Here is a 19,936-nt window from a genome sequence, read left to right as displayed (position 1 = left end):
ATATCCATAAATAGACTTTACAACCCCTTTCCTGATTCCCCTCTGCATCAGAGGGATGCACAGCAGGACTGGGCAGGGGGATGAGGAGAGAAGAGGATTTCCCTTGTAAAACCCAAGTGTGAGGCAAGGCAAGGGGAAGGACGCCACCCCTCTCCCTCCACCAGCTCCACACACTTCTTCCCCTACCGGTGATGTCAGGCGGGCAGGGGCTCCCTGCCTGACACAAAAAAAAAAGAAAAAAGAAAACCCTTTGGACTGGAGAGAATGAGAGAGAGAGAGAGAGAGAGAGAGAGAGAGAGAGAGAGAGAGAGAGAGAGAGAGAGAGAGAGAGAGAGATGGAGGAGTGAATGGAGGAGGATATTACTACTACTGCATGGACCGGTGCAGAAGAGCAGCAAGTCACTCTCTGGAGCGCACACAGACGCACAACAAAACCAAGAGGAGCTGACGCGCAGACGCCGATCCATGATTTAACGGACTAATATTTTTGTCCTCTCTCAGAAATGATAGGAAAGCTAGGGCTGCAGCACTCTGCACTGCACTGCAATTTGCCTCTGGAGTGACTTTGTCTTTTTTTTTTTTTTTTTTTTTTTTATTACTGTGATTCACCTTGCAGCCATATTTTGGAGCAGGACGCACTAAATGATGCCGCAATGGTCAGGTAAAAAGAAATTAGGCTTTGTGTAGAGTCGGTAAATTACCTGATTCCACTCGGTATATTCATGCAAATAAAATCATATATATATTATATATATACAAAAAAGACATTTTCATTAGTAATAAAATAAAACTGCTTCGGTCAGATTTGGAATCAGCCTGGAGACATTTAAGGATTGTTGCTTTACCTCGTGAGCGCACTGAAACACAGACAAAACATTGTTTGACGCTTTTCTACCTGTAAGCAAACAAAGTGACGGAGGCTACGGATATTTGTGCAGACGGCAGAGGCTGCTTGAATGGAAAGGAGGCAAAGCGACTCCTCTAAAGGTCCGCGCAAAGTGCAGGAGTGTGGAGAGCCACTGCAGCTGCGCCAAAAAAGGATTTAGATCCACTTAGCTTAAGATCGGATTGTTTTCTGTCGCCCTTAATGCTTAAAGTCTACTTAAGTCAAAAGCAACACCAAACATATACCAAGAACCTCAATATGCAATGAGTTCATGAGAGAAACTTTGAATGTGACATCCTCTTTATTAATTGAATCCAGTTGGAATGCACTGATATTTATATCAGAGTTTATTTTGATTACCTTTTTAAATGTGTTTACAAAAAACACAACAACAACAAAAACAAAAACAAAAACCAAACAGAAAAACATTCATTTTAAATTCCAAAAGCAGGGAAAACCTAAACAGTCGTTTCTTTATTGCTGGGTAATTGTGCGCAAATAAATAGGCTCTAATAATCACAGTCTGGTGGGAGACCTCTTGCTGCTGACCTGGACACCAGAGGCAGACTGTAAAGAGGTTTCTTTCTCCCACTTTATCCTCATCAAAATCCTGCCAAATACCTTCCCTAACCTGAGACAATGTTGTTGATCAGAATACTGGCTGTCCTCCTCGTCCTCATCACCGACACGTCGCTGCTCAGTCCGGTTCGCTCCGATGCACTCAGCCGGTACAAACGCGCCATGGCCCGGCGGGCAGACCGTGAGCTCTCAAGGCTAGCAGGTGAACCCTGCACCGTCTCCGGCGTCTGGAGGTCCCGGCGGCAACCCCGCTCCCTCTCTCTGTCCCAACACCGCCCTCCAGCGGCCCGTCCGAGGACGCACATGAGCCGACGAGAGCTGTACACTGTCAGGAGCGCTCCTGCGGCTTGTGCAGGAGGGTGCAGGTTTGATACCGGGGTGCGCCGGGTCGCACCGGCGGGGCAGGATAAGGACAGCTGGGGTCAAACAGAAGATGCGACGGTGGGAGCGGGGTACCAATACCCTACGTTGCCCGGACAGCTTCATGAGAAACGCTCCACTAATGACGAGAGTTACCCAAATTATGACAGTAAAGACGCCACACAACACCCCGGGATGTCGGTGCTCAAAGACGCCGGGCAGACGGCCTCCTCCGAGGGCCACGAACAGTCCACATTCGGCTCCCGCCCCCGGTTCACCCGCAGCCTCGACGGGACGATTCCTTACGAGGAAGAGGGCAACTCCAGCCTGGAGAAAGTTTTTCCCGACAGTTCAACAGATTCCAGGGGGCTCCAGGTCCTCTACAGGCTGCAGCAGCAAGATGGGGACCAGCAGACCTCGACCGGGGTCCCGGTGGACGCTACTGTGGACTACTCCGGGGAGGTGGAGGAGGCGGATCCGCCGGCGAGCCTGCCCGTCGGCAGCTCCTCTCCCTGGGGGAGCCCCGTGCCGAGGGTGCCCCCTTCCTGGATGACCGCCCTGTACTTCAGCGGGCGTCGAGAGCAGCTGAAGGTGAAGCCGACTGCAGAGCTGGAGCTGCCGAGGGCTAAGTTCAGCCTGGAGCTGTGGGTGAAGCCGGAGGGAGGGCAGAGCAACCCCGCAACCATAGCAGGTGGGTGAAACGTGACCGTGACCGCACACTGTGTCGGGGATAGATGCCCCGCAACACTAAACACACCCATTCATGTCTCTGTCTCCAGTCACACTGGCTGTGGGGGTGACAGCTCACCGGTCACAGGCTCCACTCTGTGCTGGCTTCTTCATCCGTTATAGTATATTCATATCACCCTCCTGAAGCTTGACACACCTGACTGTGGAGACTTTATAGGACATAGGAGACTTTATTAAAATGCTAGTGTAAACTTGAAAATTAAAATGGTTAATCCTCCCTAGCATTTCAGTTGTCCACATATGTGTGTCATATTTGAGTTGAAAATGAACATGCAATAAACAATAAATAAATACAGATTATTTTGACCTGCTCCTATGGGCTTCCATATGAGTCTGTCAGCATCAGTCAATCTCTATTTGCTTTATGGCCAGTCGATGTCCAACTTCCCCTCTGTGTCTGCTTCCCTGCCCCTCCTCGTTCATCCCTCCCCGTTGAAGTGGCCAGGGCTTCACTGTGATATAGACGGTCCATGGTGCTGCCGTATGTATGTTGTTGCAAATTGCTTGCGACGGCCATACTATTATCTTGTGACCCTTAACGGCATTTGGGTTTGCCCTTTTACCAGCGATCTCTAATGCTGTGTGAAATTCTCTCCTTAAATGGCTCCCGAGAAAAAGATACATGTCTTCTTGAGGCTTTATTTCACTGCAAAGGTCAAACGGAGTTTATCCAGGGTTTACTCTCTTTGGTTTCCACTGCAGACATGGTGACAGGGACTATCACAGTGATGAGGAGTTCATGAAGACATTTAGTGCTGGAACAATTATATGATTAATTGCTCAGTTGATTGCCATAAAAATAAATCACCAAGTCATGTCATTTATCAAATTAGCAAACATGCTGCTTTCAGCTTCTCAAATGTGAGTTGATTGATTTATATCATTGTGAATTCAATAGCTTTGGGCTTTGGACTTTAGATTGGGCAAAACAGGATATCTGAAGACAGCACTGTGGCTGCTGGGAAATTATGATGTACATTTTGTGACTTGTTCTGAAGCCCCATTTACACTGCCCGTCATCAGTCAGACGATTAGTAGTTACCACTGCTGTCGACATGGAATTTTGAGATTTGACATAGTTTGTCCACCGCAGAGAAAAGACTTTAAAAGGCTTTATGCATGACTGCCTGCATGCATGCCATTAAGAGTGGATCCTGATTACAAAAAATCAAAGGGTTTTTGTGGTTATGTTAAAAAAAACACACACACACACAACTGTCCACTATATTCTTGCTGGATTTTTAAAAACTCCTTAATATTACTTTGGGCCTCAACAATCCAGTAGTGTTTGGTCTAACCACCAGAGTGAAATGGATGCTTTACTAAAGTGACAAGTTATGCACTTATGATTAGAGCCTGACTGATACAGAATTTCTTGGGGCAAATGCTGATACCTATATTATTGAGAAAAAAAAGAAAAATCAGATATCAATATATGATATATATGTGTATAGACACATTTTTTGCATGATCCCTCAAAATGTGGCTATCAAACACTTCTGACAAGGACAGGTATGAGAGAGAGGCAAGATATTCTACTGTTTAACAATAACCTCTGTTGACAAAATGACAACCGTGCACTGAAACAGTTAGTTGCAAGTGTCATTTTTTTTTGCATTGTGTCCTGTAAAAAATAAGTATTCATATTGGCACATAGCAGACAACAGATACACCACTACAGACACATCTGTGATAAGCCAATATCGGTTGGTAATATCGGCCAACCTTTTCCCTGCACGTGATAGCTGACGCTGACTTTTTTCTCTTAAAGGGAGCTGGGCGATAAACACTGGTTATCTTGTGGTGCACTGATTAGGGCTGCATACTAAATTAAAATACTATGAAAAGTGCAGTATGTCAAAGGTCATATCCAAATTGCAGAAGCTGTTATAATGAAGCTATAATGCAGTACCGTAGTGCTGCAGCGATGTCCTGGCCTACAAATCTTGTTCTCCAGATGTGAAAAAAACGGGTTTGTTTGGCACTGACCCCAACAAATGTCACATCATTATTACTTTAATAGTTTTTCCACGAAATTGAAAACTGCGATGCAAAAATCATTCCCACTAATCATGAATCATATTGCAATCATACTATCTGTCCAAATAACTGCAATATAATTCTTTAACCATATTGTGAAGCCCTAGTTCTGATTAATCGTGTTTACTGATGAATAGAATGGTAACCTGAAGCTTAAGTCTTCAGATCCCAGGTCATAAGTCATGTTTGTTATTTGTCCATGCCCATTCCCATCTACTGTTCGAGCTTTCCTCTAATTTATGCCAAATCACACATACATTATTTACAACCAAAGATGCATGTGCACTCAAATTAAAGAGAAAACCATAGTAACAACAACCTCATTACCTTAGCCTGATCTCCCTCCCTACCTCCAACCTTGACATCTGTTATGTTCCGACTACACCCCTGCTGACAATGCTAATATTATTATTACGATAGTAATGAACTAGTGCTGCACTGTTATTTGATTCTTTGTCAAATATTCAAATTAATCACCAGCTAATTTGATAATTGATTAATCAGTTTAAGTCATTTTTTTTAAAGAAATAATGGTTACATTTTCTGATTCCACCCTCTTACATGTACATATGTTCTGCTTCCTTTACTCCTCTGTTGGAGTAAACTGAATTTCTGTGGGTCGGACCAAACAAGCCATATGAGGATGTTGTCATGGGAAACACTGGTCAAATGTTGTTACCATTTTTGGATATTTTCTATACCAAACAGCTAAACAATTAATCAAGAAAATAATCGACAGATTCATTGAAAATATTTGTCAGTTGCAGCACTTATGAAAATGGTGATGTTTAATTCCCATTCTTTATTTCATTGTATACAAAAAAATTACTCCTTTGACGCCCTGGTGCTGTGTTGTGAATTTCATCAAATAGGGATAAATACAGGTGATCATATTAAAGGATTAAGCAAATAACTTCCACAATGATCTATAGTGCTGGGTGGTATACCGGTTCACACCGAATACCGGTGCATATTTTCGTTAGGATATGAATTTTTAATATCCCACCATACTGGTGTATTTGATTATGGAAAGCCACGCTGCGCCGCGCGACACTGTTGCAAACCGACCCGCCTGTTGTTGTGGCATCAACCTACTAATGGTCGCTATTTTCAAATCAAAAGCCCCCTGCTAGGAACCCTGTTCTATACAAAGCTCTTAAATTGAAGACAGTTTTGACCTGTTAGCTTTCTGTTGCTTGGGGCAGCTAACACGAGGCGCTCTGCTGCACGCTTCCTTTAATAGCAGGGGTTTAACATCGGCGTGTGTTTGACTGAGGAGGTGAGAATATGGGCCACTGGTCAATAATTAAGTAAATCTATCAAGTGTCACCACATTTCTTCTGATGCATATGTTGTACTACTGTTCACACCCAACTTCATGCTTCACATCACATCACGTGTTTATGCCCACACCAGTGGTGCTTTTTGGGAAAGCAGGAATGTTAAACCTCCCTTTTAGATAGACAGGATGGCAGAGTGCCTGCAGCAAGTGTGCCGCCTTTCTATCTGAAAGGGGCTAGTAACTCCTCGCTCAACCAGTAGAATGCTGTGAACACCTGATTATGCTTGGAAAAAAAACCCCAAAAAACAAAAACCGTCATATACTGTGAAAGTGTTAGAATTTTGAAAAAGATTCCGTATACATTTTTGGTCATACCGCCCAGCACTAATCTGTAATGAGTTATCTGATGACAATAACTTTGTTTTTAAGCCATCTTTGGTCACAACAAATCAAATAACATTTTTGCCCTCAACACTGACTAAATAAATAGTGACATAACGGTGTAAATTCCCAGAGTATGTTTCACTCTCTCCTCATAGTTAGCCTGACTGTTTCCATTGATTCTGAGCAGTGAGTGCAGACTCATTGATCTTATGAAACCCTCATTTAACCAGGCTGTTCCTATGAAGATGAACATCACTGTTCTTCCAACAAGCCAGCATCAGGAATGTTACATCTGAAAAGCTGCACATTTGACAGAACAACACATACATCAAACAAACTGAAAAGCTCTATGGTGCAGCACCACAGCTGTCCAGATAGTGAGGGAGACCACAAACTGTTATGTCCACTCACATTTACTCTGATCAAAGATCCGACTCCATTACTCAACTTTTTCCCCCTCATTGCTTCCTTATGTGAGGGCGGCATTTGTGGCATGGGCCGTTCTCTTTGTAGTGTCCTGAAGGAATCTGGCAAATACAGTGAAAAACAAACTTCTATTGTTTCTGCTAGACATGACATTGACATTGGTCTGACTTGCAGTGGTCAGTGATCTTATAAATCTATTTGTTTGCACATTTCATCCTTTATTGTCATGTTACTGTATGTGTTGCAGATTGCAGAGAGTGCTTTACAAATAATACAATGATGAGGCGCCGTTTAGCTCTCGGGGTAGAGCAGGCGTCCCCTGTACAGTCGCTTTGTCCTCACAGCACCGGACCTGCGTTCGAGTCCTGGCCTGGGGCCTGTTGCTGTGTGCCCCCCTCCCCCGCCCCCTCTCAACCTGTTTCCTGTCACGTCTTCAGCTGTTCTGTCAAGAAAAAAAGTCAAAAGCCCCAAAAAATACAAAACAAAAAACAAATATTATAATGAAGACACTGATTCTACATTTCTTTAGATGCTGCATTATCATTTGATGCACTGTTTTGTAATTATTTTACTGCTCTTTGACCAACATTTATGTCAATGAACTAATAGAAATTAAAATTGATGGTCATATTGATGTGGTTCTGATAAATTCGGCAGTATTTTACAAGGTTATAAAGACATGTTACAGAAGAGGGCCCCAGTTTAATTTGACAAATTTGATTAAAAAGTTAAGTGTTTTTGAAACATTCTTGCGATTCCTCTGATGATTATAAATCACCTGTAACAGCAAACGAGACCATCAGCAAAATGACTGCTATCTTTATACAGTCATTATTAATGCCTGTGCCCGGGTCCAATCACATATATCACCTGAAAAATCTCATATAAATACACCCATCACAGTCTCTCCCTCACTCACTTCTAATACAAATGCACACACGCAAGCAAGGATCTTTACAACAGCAGAAGCTAGTGTCATAACACTTTTGTCAAACGGGGCCACTAGAATCAACAAAAACTGAAAGTTCCTCGTTGTCACTTTAACTGTAGACCCCCCGTTTAAATTGTTACTATATCCTGTGGTGTCATATGTTTCAGTGTGAGGTGGCATCTATGAGAAAAAAATAGCTGTATGAGTATCTCAAAAAAATAACTGACCTTTAAATTGAGATCGTGTTTCTTCATTATCCAGATCAATTAAATTCAATTTAATTGCTTACACTCGTACACGTAGAATTTTTTAAGGTGCACCAACTAATACTTTTTGTGTTAACGATGGATCAAATGACTGCGTGTAATATGAAACGGGTCCCTCATTGTATCGGATTGAAAATGATCACCCAGCTGCAGTTCCCCTCAGCCCTGCTGGGCGTTTTAACATCTTCAGCTCAATTTTGGTCACTCATATTTCTCTCGTCAAACTTTTTTACAATTGCAGAAGGCATTCTTTTTACAGAAGATGCTATTATACTTTAAGTTACCTGCCCAGCACAACACAGCCGACAGACAGAGAGAGTTAGTGACTAGTGTGTGGAGCTTTTAACAGCTAAAGAACCTGATGTTTCCCTCTGGAGTAAAAGGCAAGTGGATGTTAGAATTACATGGTCAGAAAAATAATGCAAAATAAATGCTAATGCTGCTCTGGGTCTGCTAATGGCCATGAGTTTGCTAACATGTTTACCATAAAAACTTGTTCTGCTGGCCCCTAGTGGCCAAAAAGAAAATTAATATTAATAAAATCAATATTATAATTATGTGTTGGAGATGAATGCCAGTCTTGACTGTCTTGTAGTGCAAACACAATTAAATTTATAGATGGTTTAGTTGACCTCTTAGCACATTTAGCACATTTAACATTTTCCATATTTTACTGTAGATATTAAGCACAGATTGATACTTAAGTATTTAATGCATTTGGCAGTAGAGTATGTGAACTGACATATTGTATAATTTGATTTACTTAGCAGAGCTATAGCATCCTAACCGCTTCCCTCCCCTCTAAGTGTATTACATGCCTGACAAAGAAACTGGCTCACCTCCTCGGGGATATTTTGCCACAATTGCCTACTTCCCACACTTAGGTACACATATGCGTGTAAGCATATACACATGCACACACACATACAGCGTTGTGGAGGGTGAAGGGGTTCCCTGACCCTTTGCTGTCCTAGTGTTTGACATCTGGGGCGCAGATGTGGATCTGTGTCTGTCTGTTGCAACAGCAGATGGAAACATCAGGGCCTTGCCTTGGCTGAGTGAAATACCTCCGTTCTTCTTCCCCTCTCTGTTCTCTCCCGCTGTCTCTGGCTCTGCCTATTCTCCCTGTCTTACTCTCTCTAACTGTGTCTCAGCCTCACTGAATGTCTCTCCCCCACAGTTGTCTGCTGTCTGCCGGACTGCAATCACTTGGAAAGACTGCTTGTTTGTGTGTCCATGTAAATTTGCTGACTTTTCACTTTGCAAGAGAGTATTTGCATGTTTTTCCCACCATTCCCACTCTTCCAAAATAATATTATTATATTAATATTTACCTTTCACTACTTCCCATCTGCCATAGGTGTATTTGACAACTGTTCTCATTCAATGAGTGAGAAGGGCTGGTCGGTGGGCATCCGAACTGCCGAACCTGCCGGCACCAAAGATGCGCGGTTCTACTTCATGCTCCGCACAGACAGAGCCGTAAAATCCACCACTGTCTACAGCAACCAGCGGTACCGGGCCAACGCTTGGACTCACCTGATGGCTACTTACAGCGGCCTCCACATGACCCTGTATGTTGATGGAGCTAAGGTGTGTGGTTTTAGTGCATGGCTCATAGTTTAGTTGAGGTTGGCCATTTACTTTCTTCTCTTCCAACTTGTTGATCAGTAAAACACACTGATCGTACTTTGACAACGCAATCTCAACTCAAGGTTCACGCCTGGTTACCACCACCTAATACCTGATGGTAGGGAGAGTTATTTCCTGTCATGCAGGCGTAGAACTTAGGAGCTGTTTATCTGTATTTACTGGTGCATCCTTGGCTTATAATATTACATTTTTGGGTAACTGATCTGGTGATGAACTTAAGCACCCACGAAAAAGCCATCAAAGCATCATAGTTTTGACATGTAGGCTGTTGGTTTTTTTTTTGTCCTCTGGACAGAGGACAGGACACCTGATTAATGTGTAGGCAGCCAATCAGAGCATTCAGGGAATACAGTGACTATATCATATTAATTTCTTTGACCAGCAGATGGAGAGCTGCTAAAGATATATTGCCCCAACATAAGCAGTTTTAAAATGTGGGTGACTTAATACTAACAACTCTTTGAAAAGTCTAATTAAATAAGGAAGTTGTCTTTGGAATGACCCATCAATCATTTATTATGTACAATGAAATAAAAAGACATTTGTTTCTGCTCCTCCTCTCTTCTTGGCTGTCATCTTTTGCTGCCTCTCCTCTCAGGTGGGAGAGAGCAGTCTCCAGTCCGGGAATCTCTACAGTCCCTTCATGAAGACGTGCAGGACCTTCTTTCTCGGCAGTAACCAATCAGATCAAGGACACAGCTTCAGGGGCCATATAGGGGGTGTGGTCTTGTGGGGCTATGCACGCTCTCATGGGGACCTGCTGAAGCGACCACTTCAAATCGACAAAAGCAAGCCACTCTTAGCAATGTGGGCTGACTTCACTAATGTAACCAACTTCAATGAGTTTCTACACATTCAGTTTTATGTAATAAAGAATTAACTTATGAGCATTACTCATTTAATTGCTGTATACTGACATTTTATTGTAAACAGTTATTTAAAATATTTTGGGACTTTGCTTTGAATTTTTAGGTGGAAGAGCTGTGGACTCCATATAAAGTTGGCCTCCATCCAACTGTTGTCACCACACCTGTCCCTGAACAAGAGCTTGTCTCTTCATTCCTGCCTCCACCCTGCGGCCTGACACCCTGTGACAACACCGACATAATCTATGGCTACAACAACAACTGGCAGCTCCTTTCCCCCAAGCGAGTTCGCTACAGGATTGTCAACCTCTCCAATGATGATGGGGGACACCCCACCGTGTCTGAAGCCCAGATCCAGCTCCAACACCAGGCCCTGACTGAGGCCTTTGGTCCTTACAACATCACCCTGGAACTGAGCGTGCACACCGTAAAAAACTCCAGCCTTCGACAGCAGTTTATCCTCAGCAACTGTCGAATAGGGAAGATTGGGAACCGCCAGTGTGACCCTGAGTGCGACCACCCGAGGACGGGCCATGATGGAGGGGACTGCCTCAGACTGGGGCCCTGCTACAACTGGAAGAGACAGGATGGAGTTTGTAACATGGAGTGCAACAGTATACACTATGACTACGATGATGGAGACTGCTGTGACCCAGAGGTCACCGACGTTCTCAAGACCTGCTTCGATCCCGAGTCTCCTGATAGGTGAGGTTATCAGCATAAGTCATGAAATATTACAACTCTTTTTTTGCTTTTGCTTATTATATCACACTGAAATCTTATCAGGATGTTTGCTGTTATTATGCCCATTGAACCTCTGGAATACTTGTAATGTGATGCATTTGTGAATGCCACTTGCCTCAAGTGGAGGAGTTCAAGTATCTTGGGGTCTTGTTCACGAGTGAGGGAAGGATGGAGCGTGAGATTGACAGGCGGATCGATGCGGCGTCTCGATTTACCGGTCAATCTACGTTCCTACCCTCACCTATGGTCATGAACTTTGGGTCATGACCGAAAGAATAAGATCCCGGATACAAGCGGCCGAAATGAGTTTCCTCCGCAGGGTGGCGGGGCGCTCCCTTAGAGATAGGATGAGGAGCTCTGTCACCCGGGAGGAGCTCAGAGTAGAACCGCTGCTCATCCACATCGAGAGGAGCCAGCTGAGGTGGCTCGGGCATCTATATTGGATGCCCCCTGGATGCCTTCCTCGGGAGGTGTTCCTGGCATGCCCCACCGGGGAGGAGACCCCGAGGAAGACCCAGGACACGCTGGAGTGACTATGTCGCTCGGCTGGCCTGGGAACGCCTTGGGATCCTCCCAGAAGAGCTGGAGGAAGTGTCCGGGGAGAGGGAAGTCTGGGTGTCCCTGCTCAGACAGCTGCCCCCGCGACCCGGCCCCGGATAAGTGGAAGAAAATGGATGGATGCATGGATGCATTTGTGAAAATATTATCATGCAGTAAATGTTGATGTGCAATGGGCACAGGATTAAAGACCAGTGGGATTTAGATTAGTTCCCTATAAACCTTGCATTTCACTTGCTATTCTGTCAGGGCATGAAATCTCCTGGGAAAAGGACGCTAACTAGAGATTCAGTCAGGTTGGCAGCCTGGCACCATTTCTATCTGCCATATTTTATCTTTATCTTGAAAATGATATTCTTAAGTTGTGACAACAACACCAACATTTATACCTCTTGGAAACACTGGGGGGCTGTAGTTGTCTATTTCCCGTAACTACAAATCTCAAAAATAGCAAAATGTGCGTGACTGAAAATAATTACTCTGTGGCATTACAATGTTGTCACAGACAATGTGGAAATTACATTTGCATTACTTGATCATAACAAAAGTTAAGTTTACATTTATGGAAGGGGAAGAAGAATTAGGAATAAAGGCCAAATTCTCTAATGATGGGGCCTCTATTTAATCAATTGTGTTTAGTTATTTATTATTCTATTTAGAGTGTTACATTTTCAAATGCCAATGATCATATCTGTGGAATGGAAAATGGAAAAGTCACATTGACAAAAGGGGACTGAGGGTCTTGTTTTTAGAGCACTGTAAATAGATTGAGGTTGACCAGCGGTGGTCACAAACATTTTATTGTATGCATAGTGTCAGTCAGTCCATTGATATATAAATATTTATATCAAGACAAGGGGGAAATCTTTAAGGCTACATAGTTTGAGAAACACAGTAAAGAAAGCACCAGGGGGATAACAATTTCAGCCAGTTAGGACAAGTTTTTCCAAAGGCAAGCAGTCTCTGGGCATAAATGGCCAATAATAAGACCATTTCTCCCCATGAGGTGAATATCTGCCTCTGCACGCTGCACTACCTCGGCAGGGTTGTACAATGAACAGCTCAACATGCTACATGTACAAATTGGTACTCTCACTTTCCCCAGTGGTTTTAGAGAAAGCCCTGTGAAGCGGGGATGGTGGGTTAAGAGGCCAAAGTACACACTTATTTTTACTAAACAACTCAAGCGGCAGCCCACTGCCTTCCATTTGGTCTGACAGACAGGCTCATGCAGAGTTCCAAATAGCTTGCATGAAGTCTCGCCATGAAGTCGTCGGCCCGGGTTCTTAAAGACCCCATCCTTAATCCAAATTGCAACCACAGACTTTACACTGGGCCACTGGGAAACAGAGCATGGGAACTGGAGCTATTTTTTTATAACGATAGATTAAGTGCTTGACGTGTGCAGATGACAGTGTGACAGCTTAACATACATTTGTATTAATGTTTTTAAAACCCCTAGAGTAGCTATTTTTTCAGTCTATACTGTGGGCGTATGGACGTTTCTTTACCACTTTACAGGATTTGTTGTTGTGACCCCTTGTGCCATAATCCAAATCCCCACCTGTAAAAGTAAACTAAAATAATGTGGAACATCAAATTTAATTGGTGTTTAATGTACAAAAACACAGGTTTTCCATTTAGATTGTTAATACAGTGGAAGATGCAAATTACAAATACACAACTTTGGCCATTACTCTTCAAGGCTAAGTACTGATTTCAAATAATTTTTTTTCCAGTTTGATGGTATGGTGTCTTGTAAAAGGGTGATTGGTTTTTCTTTCACAGCCTCCCATCCCCCCACACCCCCACCCCCCTTAGTTTCTGCACTTTTTAACTTCAGACAGTAGTACTTTAGACAGTAGGATCTCTTTTACAGACCTGAGATTTATATCACAACAGTGATGCTGCACTTAGAAACTGTGGGGGGGCAAAATGCATTTAAGGCTAATTTCTAGATAATGTTGCTTTAAAGTGTGTTTACAGGCCCACTTACAGATGCTACTGCATATGCAAAAAACAAATAAACATAAAACAGAAAGCAGTATAAAGCCATTTTTGGCTCCAGCTCAATGTAATCTGATAAATTGTCTCCATGATTACACCCAGTAGCTAGTTGCATTATGGATAATGTAGGCCCATGTAGGTCATCTCCACTACTGGCTGTATGTTATTACAAACCAATTGTGATAAAACACGTCAACCCATTAACTATAGACAACAACTGAACGTACAGTTAGGACATAGTAATGTGTCAAGTTATGCTGACAGAGACTTTTCTGGCCCTGGTTGTCTGCTGGACGACAACGGGGAGGGAGATCGGTGGAACCTGTGGCCAAGTGCGTGTTCTCAGCTGAAATAAAACTCACAGAAGCAGTCTTGGTTTGTCTTTCCACAATCCCCTCTGGTTTGGTCAAAGTAAATCCTCAAGTCACCAAGTAAGATGGAAAATTATTCCAGCTATACACAGCTCTGACTCTTTCTCACTCTTCGGCCACTTCATACCGCTCCTGTCCCTGCCTGCCATTTCTACTTGTCGCTGAGATATGAAATTAGGCGATTTCACACTGTACCATATCCCTTCATCTTCAATCCGGCATCCAGTGGTCTAAGAAGCTTCGCTCTGGTGTACAGGCATTGCCACTGGGAGGCTGCTGAGCCTAGTTGAGTGGACCCCCGTCTGTAGTGACACCCCTTCCTGGTCCGAGGTCATGATGTGGGCAGACTCCCTTCAGCCAATCGGATCAGTTTGCTCCTCGGCTACCTGAGCTGCTAGCTAATGGCAGCTAGTTGCTACAACCAAAGATAGCAACAGGAAAGAGAATATTCCTTAACATGGCGCCCAGCCTGGCTGACTTGTTTGCGAAGTGCTCCCGACACCAGTTTCTTTTTCGTATACACAACCATTCAGCACTGGGAACTACATTACTACAAATGTATATATGCATTATAATTATCTCATTGTCTTTCAGTGCCTTCTGCTGCATGTGAACATTGCACATGCAAACATGCTTGTTATTTATCTATTTCTTTTAAGTATATTTTATATTTTTTTGTATTTTTGTTTGAAGGGAAACTTGCAAATTAGGAATTTCATTGCCTGGTGCAAACTATGTGTATATGACAATGAAACATCTTGAATCTAGTGAACAGCAAGGTCATTTCTTTCAAATGACACCTTTAAATACTCAATAACTTGGCGCCAGATCTGGGTATGGGAAGCAAAGGAGTAACTTTGAGTTTGTGTCCTCCCTTAACTTACCCACAAGGTGCCCTTGAGCAAGGTTCTTAACCTCCAACTGTGTCAGTGGCCAACAAAAGAAGATGAATCCCAGGTTGGAATTTATTCAGCTGTGTGAATGTGAACATGTTTCTGTTGGGTAAAAATCATGGTGCTTGGTTGACTGTTCCTGGAAGACATAGGTTAGGTTAGGTAAACGTTTAAGACAAAAGTTGGCTTGCGTGTGTGGTCTCATTGCTTGGCCATACGCAGGAAGATTGTCAAGTTTGTCATAAGTAAATGTTAATTTATGTTGTCCTGTCATGAGCTTGGTGGGATTGAGGCCACAAGGCAGACAGGAAAAAATTTGGTTTGGTAGTTGTTATGGTCAGATGTTCCCCCTTCTCAGCCTGAGCTGTCTACCCTGCAGAGAGGAGATGGACGCTAATGAAAAAAGTTGGACAGCAGACAGCACTCTGCTCTGTTGTTTTGCACAAACAGGGATCTGGTTCTTTGGCCTCAATTATATAAAAATGCTCAGTTATTTATGCTAGCTTTATTGTAATGGTTATTTCAACAAATATTCCAAAAACAAGAGAAATGATGTCCACCACAGTAATAATTGGAGAGATCAGTGTAATGTATAGATGTTTTGAGCATGCTAAATCATGGCTCTGGATTTGATCTGGTGTCTGGGTTTGTTTGTTTTTTTGGATGAGAGACTTAAATAAACAAAGACTCTGCTGTGTGCAGTGTGAAAGCAAAATTCAAAAGTCACAGTAGGTGTGTGCTTGTAAGCAGTGAGGTAACTCCTGCATTAAATCCTGCCAGAGTTCCTCTGTATAAGCTACTGACCCTCAACTAAGAACAACACGAACAGCCAATACACAGGGGACCAGAGTGTCGTAAAAACTGGGCCCAGCGGACTACCAGTAGTGAAGGTCTACTGGAAAGGTCCTGACCCCAGCTCGTTGAAAATGCTGATGTGTGTGAGTGTTCGACATGCTTGCATGCATGTGTGTGTGTGTGTGTGTGTGTGTGTGTGTCCTTGCATCCAAAGTCACAACTTTCTCAGGCAGACAGAGAATTAATGTGAGGATGACATTTTTCTGGCATCTTCGCCCCACTGAACCATTTTTATGTTTACGATCTTTGATATCCCCCTCCCCCTTCTCCCTGAGCTCTTGGCCAGGTAGTCAGACTGTGGGACCCTATATGTGTGCAGCTGCCGCTGGCCAGCACAGGGCCAGAGGTTTCTGAAGCCAGCTGCTGTCACAACACAAATTTGTTGTTCTGAGCCAATTCTAGGGCGATGGCCAGGTACACTGCAGATTCTGGCGTTATAATAAAGAAAAGGGAGCGGGAAGGGGAAAGATGGACGGACAGAGCAAGGGTGGAAAGGGAGTGATGAGGTGGTGGGCGGACATCATGTCCATTTATGTTGAGACACACGTCCAGGATTTGCTAATATTACTTGGTTTGTAAATCCTGCACAGCACACTTGTGTGCAGTGAGCTCCAGTCAACTCCCCTGAAAGAACAAACGTTTTCCAAACTTGTTTGATACTTTACATGCACGTTAATCTCAGTTTTTATTGTGGTCATGTTTTATGCACTAATAAACCATTGCTGCAAAGATTCCCAGAAATCTGATGCTGATTCACTGCTGTGTCATCTGTCCCAATGATGGTCCCGGCCTTTTTTTTTCTGCCTTATGCTGTCATTATATTGCAGTTGAATATTGTGAAGCACCACCCTTTGTTACTGTTGCTTTTTGGGAAAATTAGTTAGGGCTAGGCAAAATGGCAATACATATCTTGATATTTTCCTTAAAAGCATCTCATAAATGCTAGGACTGGGTGACAAAATCAAATATCACCATATTTTTGATCCAATACCTTGATATTGTGACATTATTCTAGGTATGACTATTGGTACTTTCTTAACAATAAAGCTAAGTGGTTAAAGGTTAAAAGTATTAAAACAAGCAGAAAAGTCTTATAATCTCACGTGATACATCCCTTTCCTATAATCCAGCCTTCAAAATCAGGAAAAATAACACTCATGCTGTATCACCATACATAGATGTCCAAAATCAAATACAATATATTGTCTCACATATTGATCAGTCATACAATGGGTCCTTTTGCCTGCTGAAATAACATATTTCACAAGCAGATGTTGACGGTTGTAGCTAAGTAACAAATTCAGCTAACAAAATGTCAAGTTTGAAGGTTAATTTATTTTACAGACAAAAGTTTCTTTATGCTACATCTGAGAATCAATCCAAAACAAAACAAATCAACTTTATCAAGTGGATTGTGATAGGACGAATTTAGGAGTTGCAGCCTGCAAAGAAGTTGTTTCATAGTTACTTCCTTTAGTTGGTTAAAAATGCCACCCCCAGCTGACTTTGTTATGTTTCCATCTGCCTCTACCAAATAATGAAGTATGGAATACTCCTTGGGTTTAGAAGTAATGCTAGATTAGGCTACTGTTAGTTAGCTACATATGCTGATGATTAGCACAGACAAAACACAATGTATTCAGCATTTCCTACATTTTTCTTTTTGTGGTTTTGGTTTTGGAAAAATTAACATCCACCCAATTGTTTACATACTGGGTATCACTCTTACTACAGAGACCTATGTATTCTGCTTCAGCTTACTGACAGTGCCAAAGCTGGACAGGCCTGCCACCCCTAGTTACGGTTGCTAAGCTGTGGTTGGACAACAGCTGGTCAGCTGGTGCATGCTTCTCTGGATCTGAAAAGTTGCATGGAAACATGACTATTTGGGACTTCTTGTGAGTGATAAGTTCTAAATATGTGCTTGTATGGTCAGGAAACAAACGCTCTGCACTAATGGAATAAAGTTACTTTTAATTTACTATCTCTGAATATAGGTGTCTTATCCTAGCGGCATGTGGAGGAACTGTTTAGATTGCAGATGCTTTCGACTCACTGTATTTCTGCACATAACATTGTACAAAGACAAGTAAAGTGCATGGTTAAGTGTAAATATGTTCAGATGTTTTGATATTTTTAGAGTCTCGCTTCTGATTCAAAGTAACTGAATTGTCAACAACAATATTTAAAGTGGACATACATGTAGAGTTTTATATGGTGACAGTGTTAGTGCTGACTTTGCTGTTGATTCCCACAGTGTTTGACGTATCCACAAATGGTAATTCTGTTAATACACAACCAAGCTTTTCACTTCAATCATGCAGAGCCATTTATTTTATGCCAGGTTGGCCTTAGACTTCCACTGAGGCATCCTCTGAGTCTCAGAAGTTGAGGAGTCAACTCTTTAGTGGTCAACTTTCTGCCACTTGTAATTGCACAGCCTTGGGTGATGGATACTGCATGCAGCCTCGGCTGAACTCAGTTTCAGTAATGTAGTGAGAGCAGGGTTTCCCTGAAGCATCTTAAATCTTAAACCTCATTTAGCCAGGCAAAGTGCCTGAGAAAACACTTTCTTATTTACAGTACAACACATGCACTCAGGGAGGGATTGCATTTGGGTGAGGATTATACACATGAAGGGCTCTTGGCTGCTGAGCAACACCTTTGGACCAATTTAGAGGTAAACTGCCTCACTTAATGGTACATCGACAGTAGTGTATGGGGGGATGGGGATTACTGCTTTCTTATGTCATCTATCCTGATTTTTCCCAGCTGAAAGCTTACAAGCAAACCTGTCAATCCTCCAGGCTGTTGGAACAATGTAAGCAGCACAAAGCCAAGGCTGCAGAATATTTTTAATAAGCAATTATATAAATGATATTTGTGATGAAAAAACAAGCACTTTAAGCCCTTTCAACATTGAACCATGGTTAAGTAATATTAATACATTTAGCAGTACAGCTGAGCTTGATCAAAAGCATGAACCTTAACTTCTTTTTAACCAACCAACATAAAACAAATCCTTCAATTACACTTAAAGTGACTGAGGTAAAGATTAAAGCATGGCTTAGCAATTTTAACAAAGTTAGCCCGACAGCTGAACTTAATCAGTCACATAAAACCTTAACTGGCTGCTTGAGAAATACAACATGACACAATAATCCATTACGTTATAACCATTGAAAAACACTTTAATTCCAAGCTTCGCCTGAGTGAGATGAAAGAAAACAAGACTTCACAAATAAAATTATGAATGATTCATAGATGTAAAAAATAAAATAAAATAAAATAAAATTGTAACCATGCACTGACTTGACCCAATGCCAGATGCACCACTGGAAGACTTGTGGCACAATTTATTCATTTTTTTTTTTATTTTTTTTTTATCAAGCAGTTGTCATGCTCTGGAAAACCATAAGAGGCTCAGCAAAAGCCTTAAGTGACTAGCAGGTGTGAAATGGACTGGCAGACCCCACTGCAAGGCCCTGAGACCCAGTAAGGTAGGAAGGTGTAAAAGCTTTCCAGCTATGAAAGCAAAGGAGAAAAATTACAGCTACCATCGCCACAGCCTAAGAAAAACAAAGTCCGCTTCAGACATCAAAGTGCCCCAAGGGTTGTTAATCACAGTCAGACAGAGAAATAGGTGGGGGTTGGTGGGCCGAGGGGAACAGTGGTCAGAAGTACCCTGACCAATTCAAACAATTATGATTTTGACACAGTCAAAGACAGTGCTGATGGATTGAAGCAAACTCCCACAGCACGGTCACAAGTTCTTAAATCCACTTTCACATCCAGTGAAGACTGGTCCAATACATTTTGAGCTTAGGTTAGCATAAACACAAGAAGCATGTTGTCTTCTGCAGGTAAACACATGTGTACCGTTAACTTCTACGTGCAGTAAGTTAATCCTGTAGTTTAAACTAAACAACTCATTCAACTATCCGAGGTGCAACTAAACAAATATGAGATGCGAATCAACCCCAATCTAACACACCCACAGTGTCCTGAGAAGAGCTCCATTCGGGCAACATAAGTGGAAACACTTGTGTGGGTGGCCCTATGACTGTCAGGCCTTTAAGACATTT

At 42.6% G+C, this 19,936-nt stretch overlaps 1 protein-coding gene across 1 annotated transcript in view; it reads left to right on the top strand.

The window, feature by feature from the left end:
* Positions 1-1,174: 1,174 nt before the first annotated feature.
* Positions 1,175-19,936, top strand: part of pappa2 (pappalysin 2) — a 79,313-nt gene continuing 60,551 nt past the window's right edge. The window contains exons 1-4 of the mRNA XM_037085274.1: positions 1,175-2,516; positions 9,265-9,497; positions 10,156-10,383; positions 10,530-11,128. Of these exons, the coding sequence (XP_036941169.1) occupies positions 1,526-2,516; positions 9,265-9,497; positions 10,156-10,383; positions 10,530-11,128 (2,051 nt within the window). The 5' untranslated portion in view covers positions 1,175-1,525. The remainder of the gene's footprint in view (positions 2,517-9,264; positions 9,498-10,155; positions 10,384-10,529; positions 11,129-19,936) is intronic.

This window comes from Acanthopagrus latus, chromosome 21 (genome assembly GCF_904848185.1).
Source record: "Acanthopagrus latus isolate v.2019 chromosome 21, fAcaLat1.1, whole genome shotgun sequence".
Taxonomy (NCBI): domain Eukaryota; kingdom Metazoa; phylum Chordata; class Actinopteri; order Spariformes; family Sparidae; genus Acanthopagrus; species Acanthopagrus latus.
Note: the sequence above shows the minus strand (reverse complement) of the source record. Positions and strands in the feature narration are given on the sequence as shown.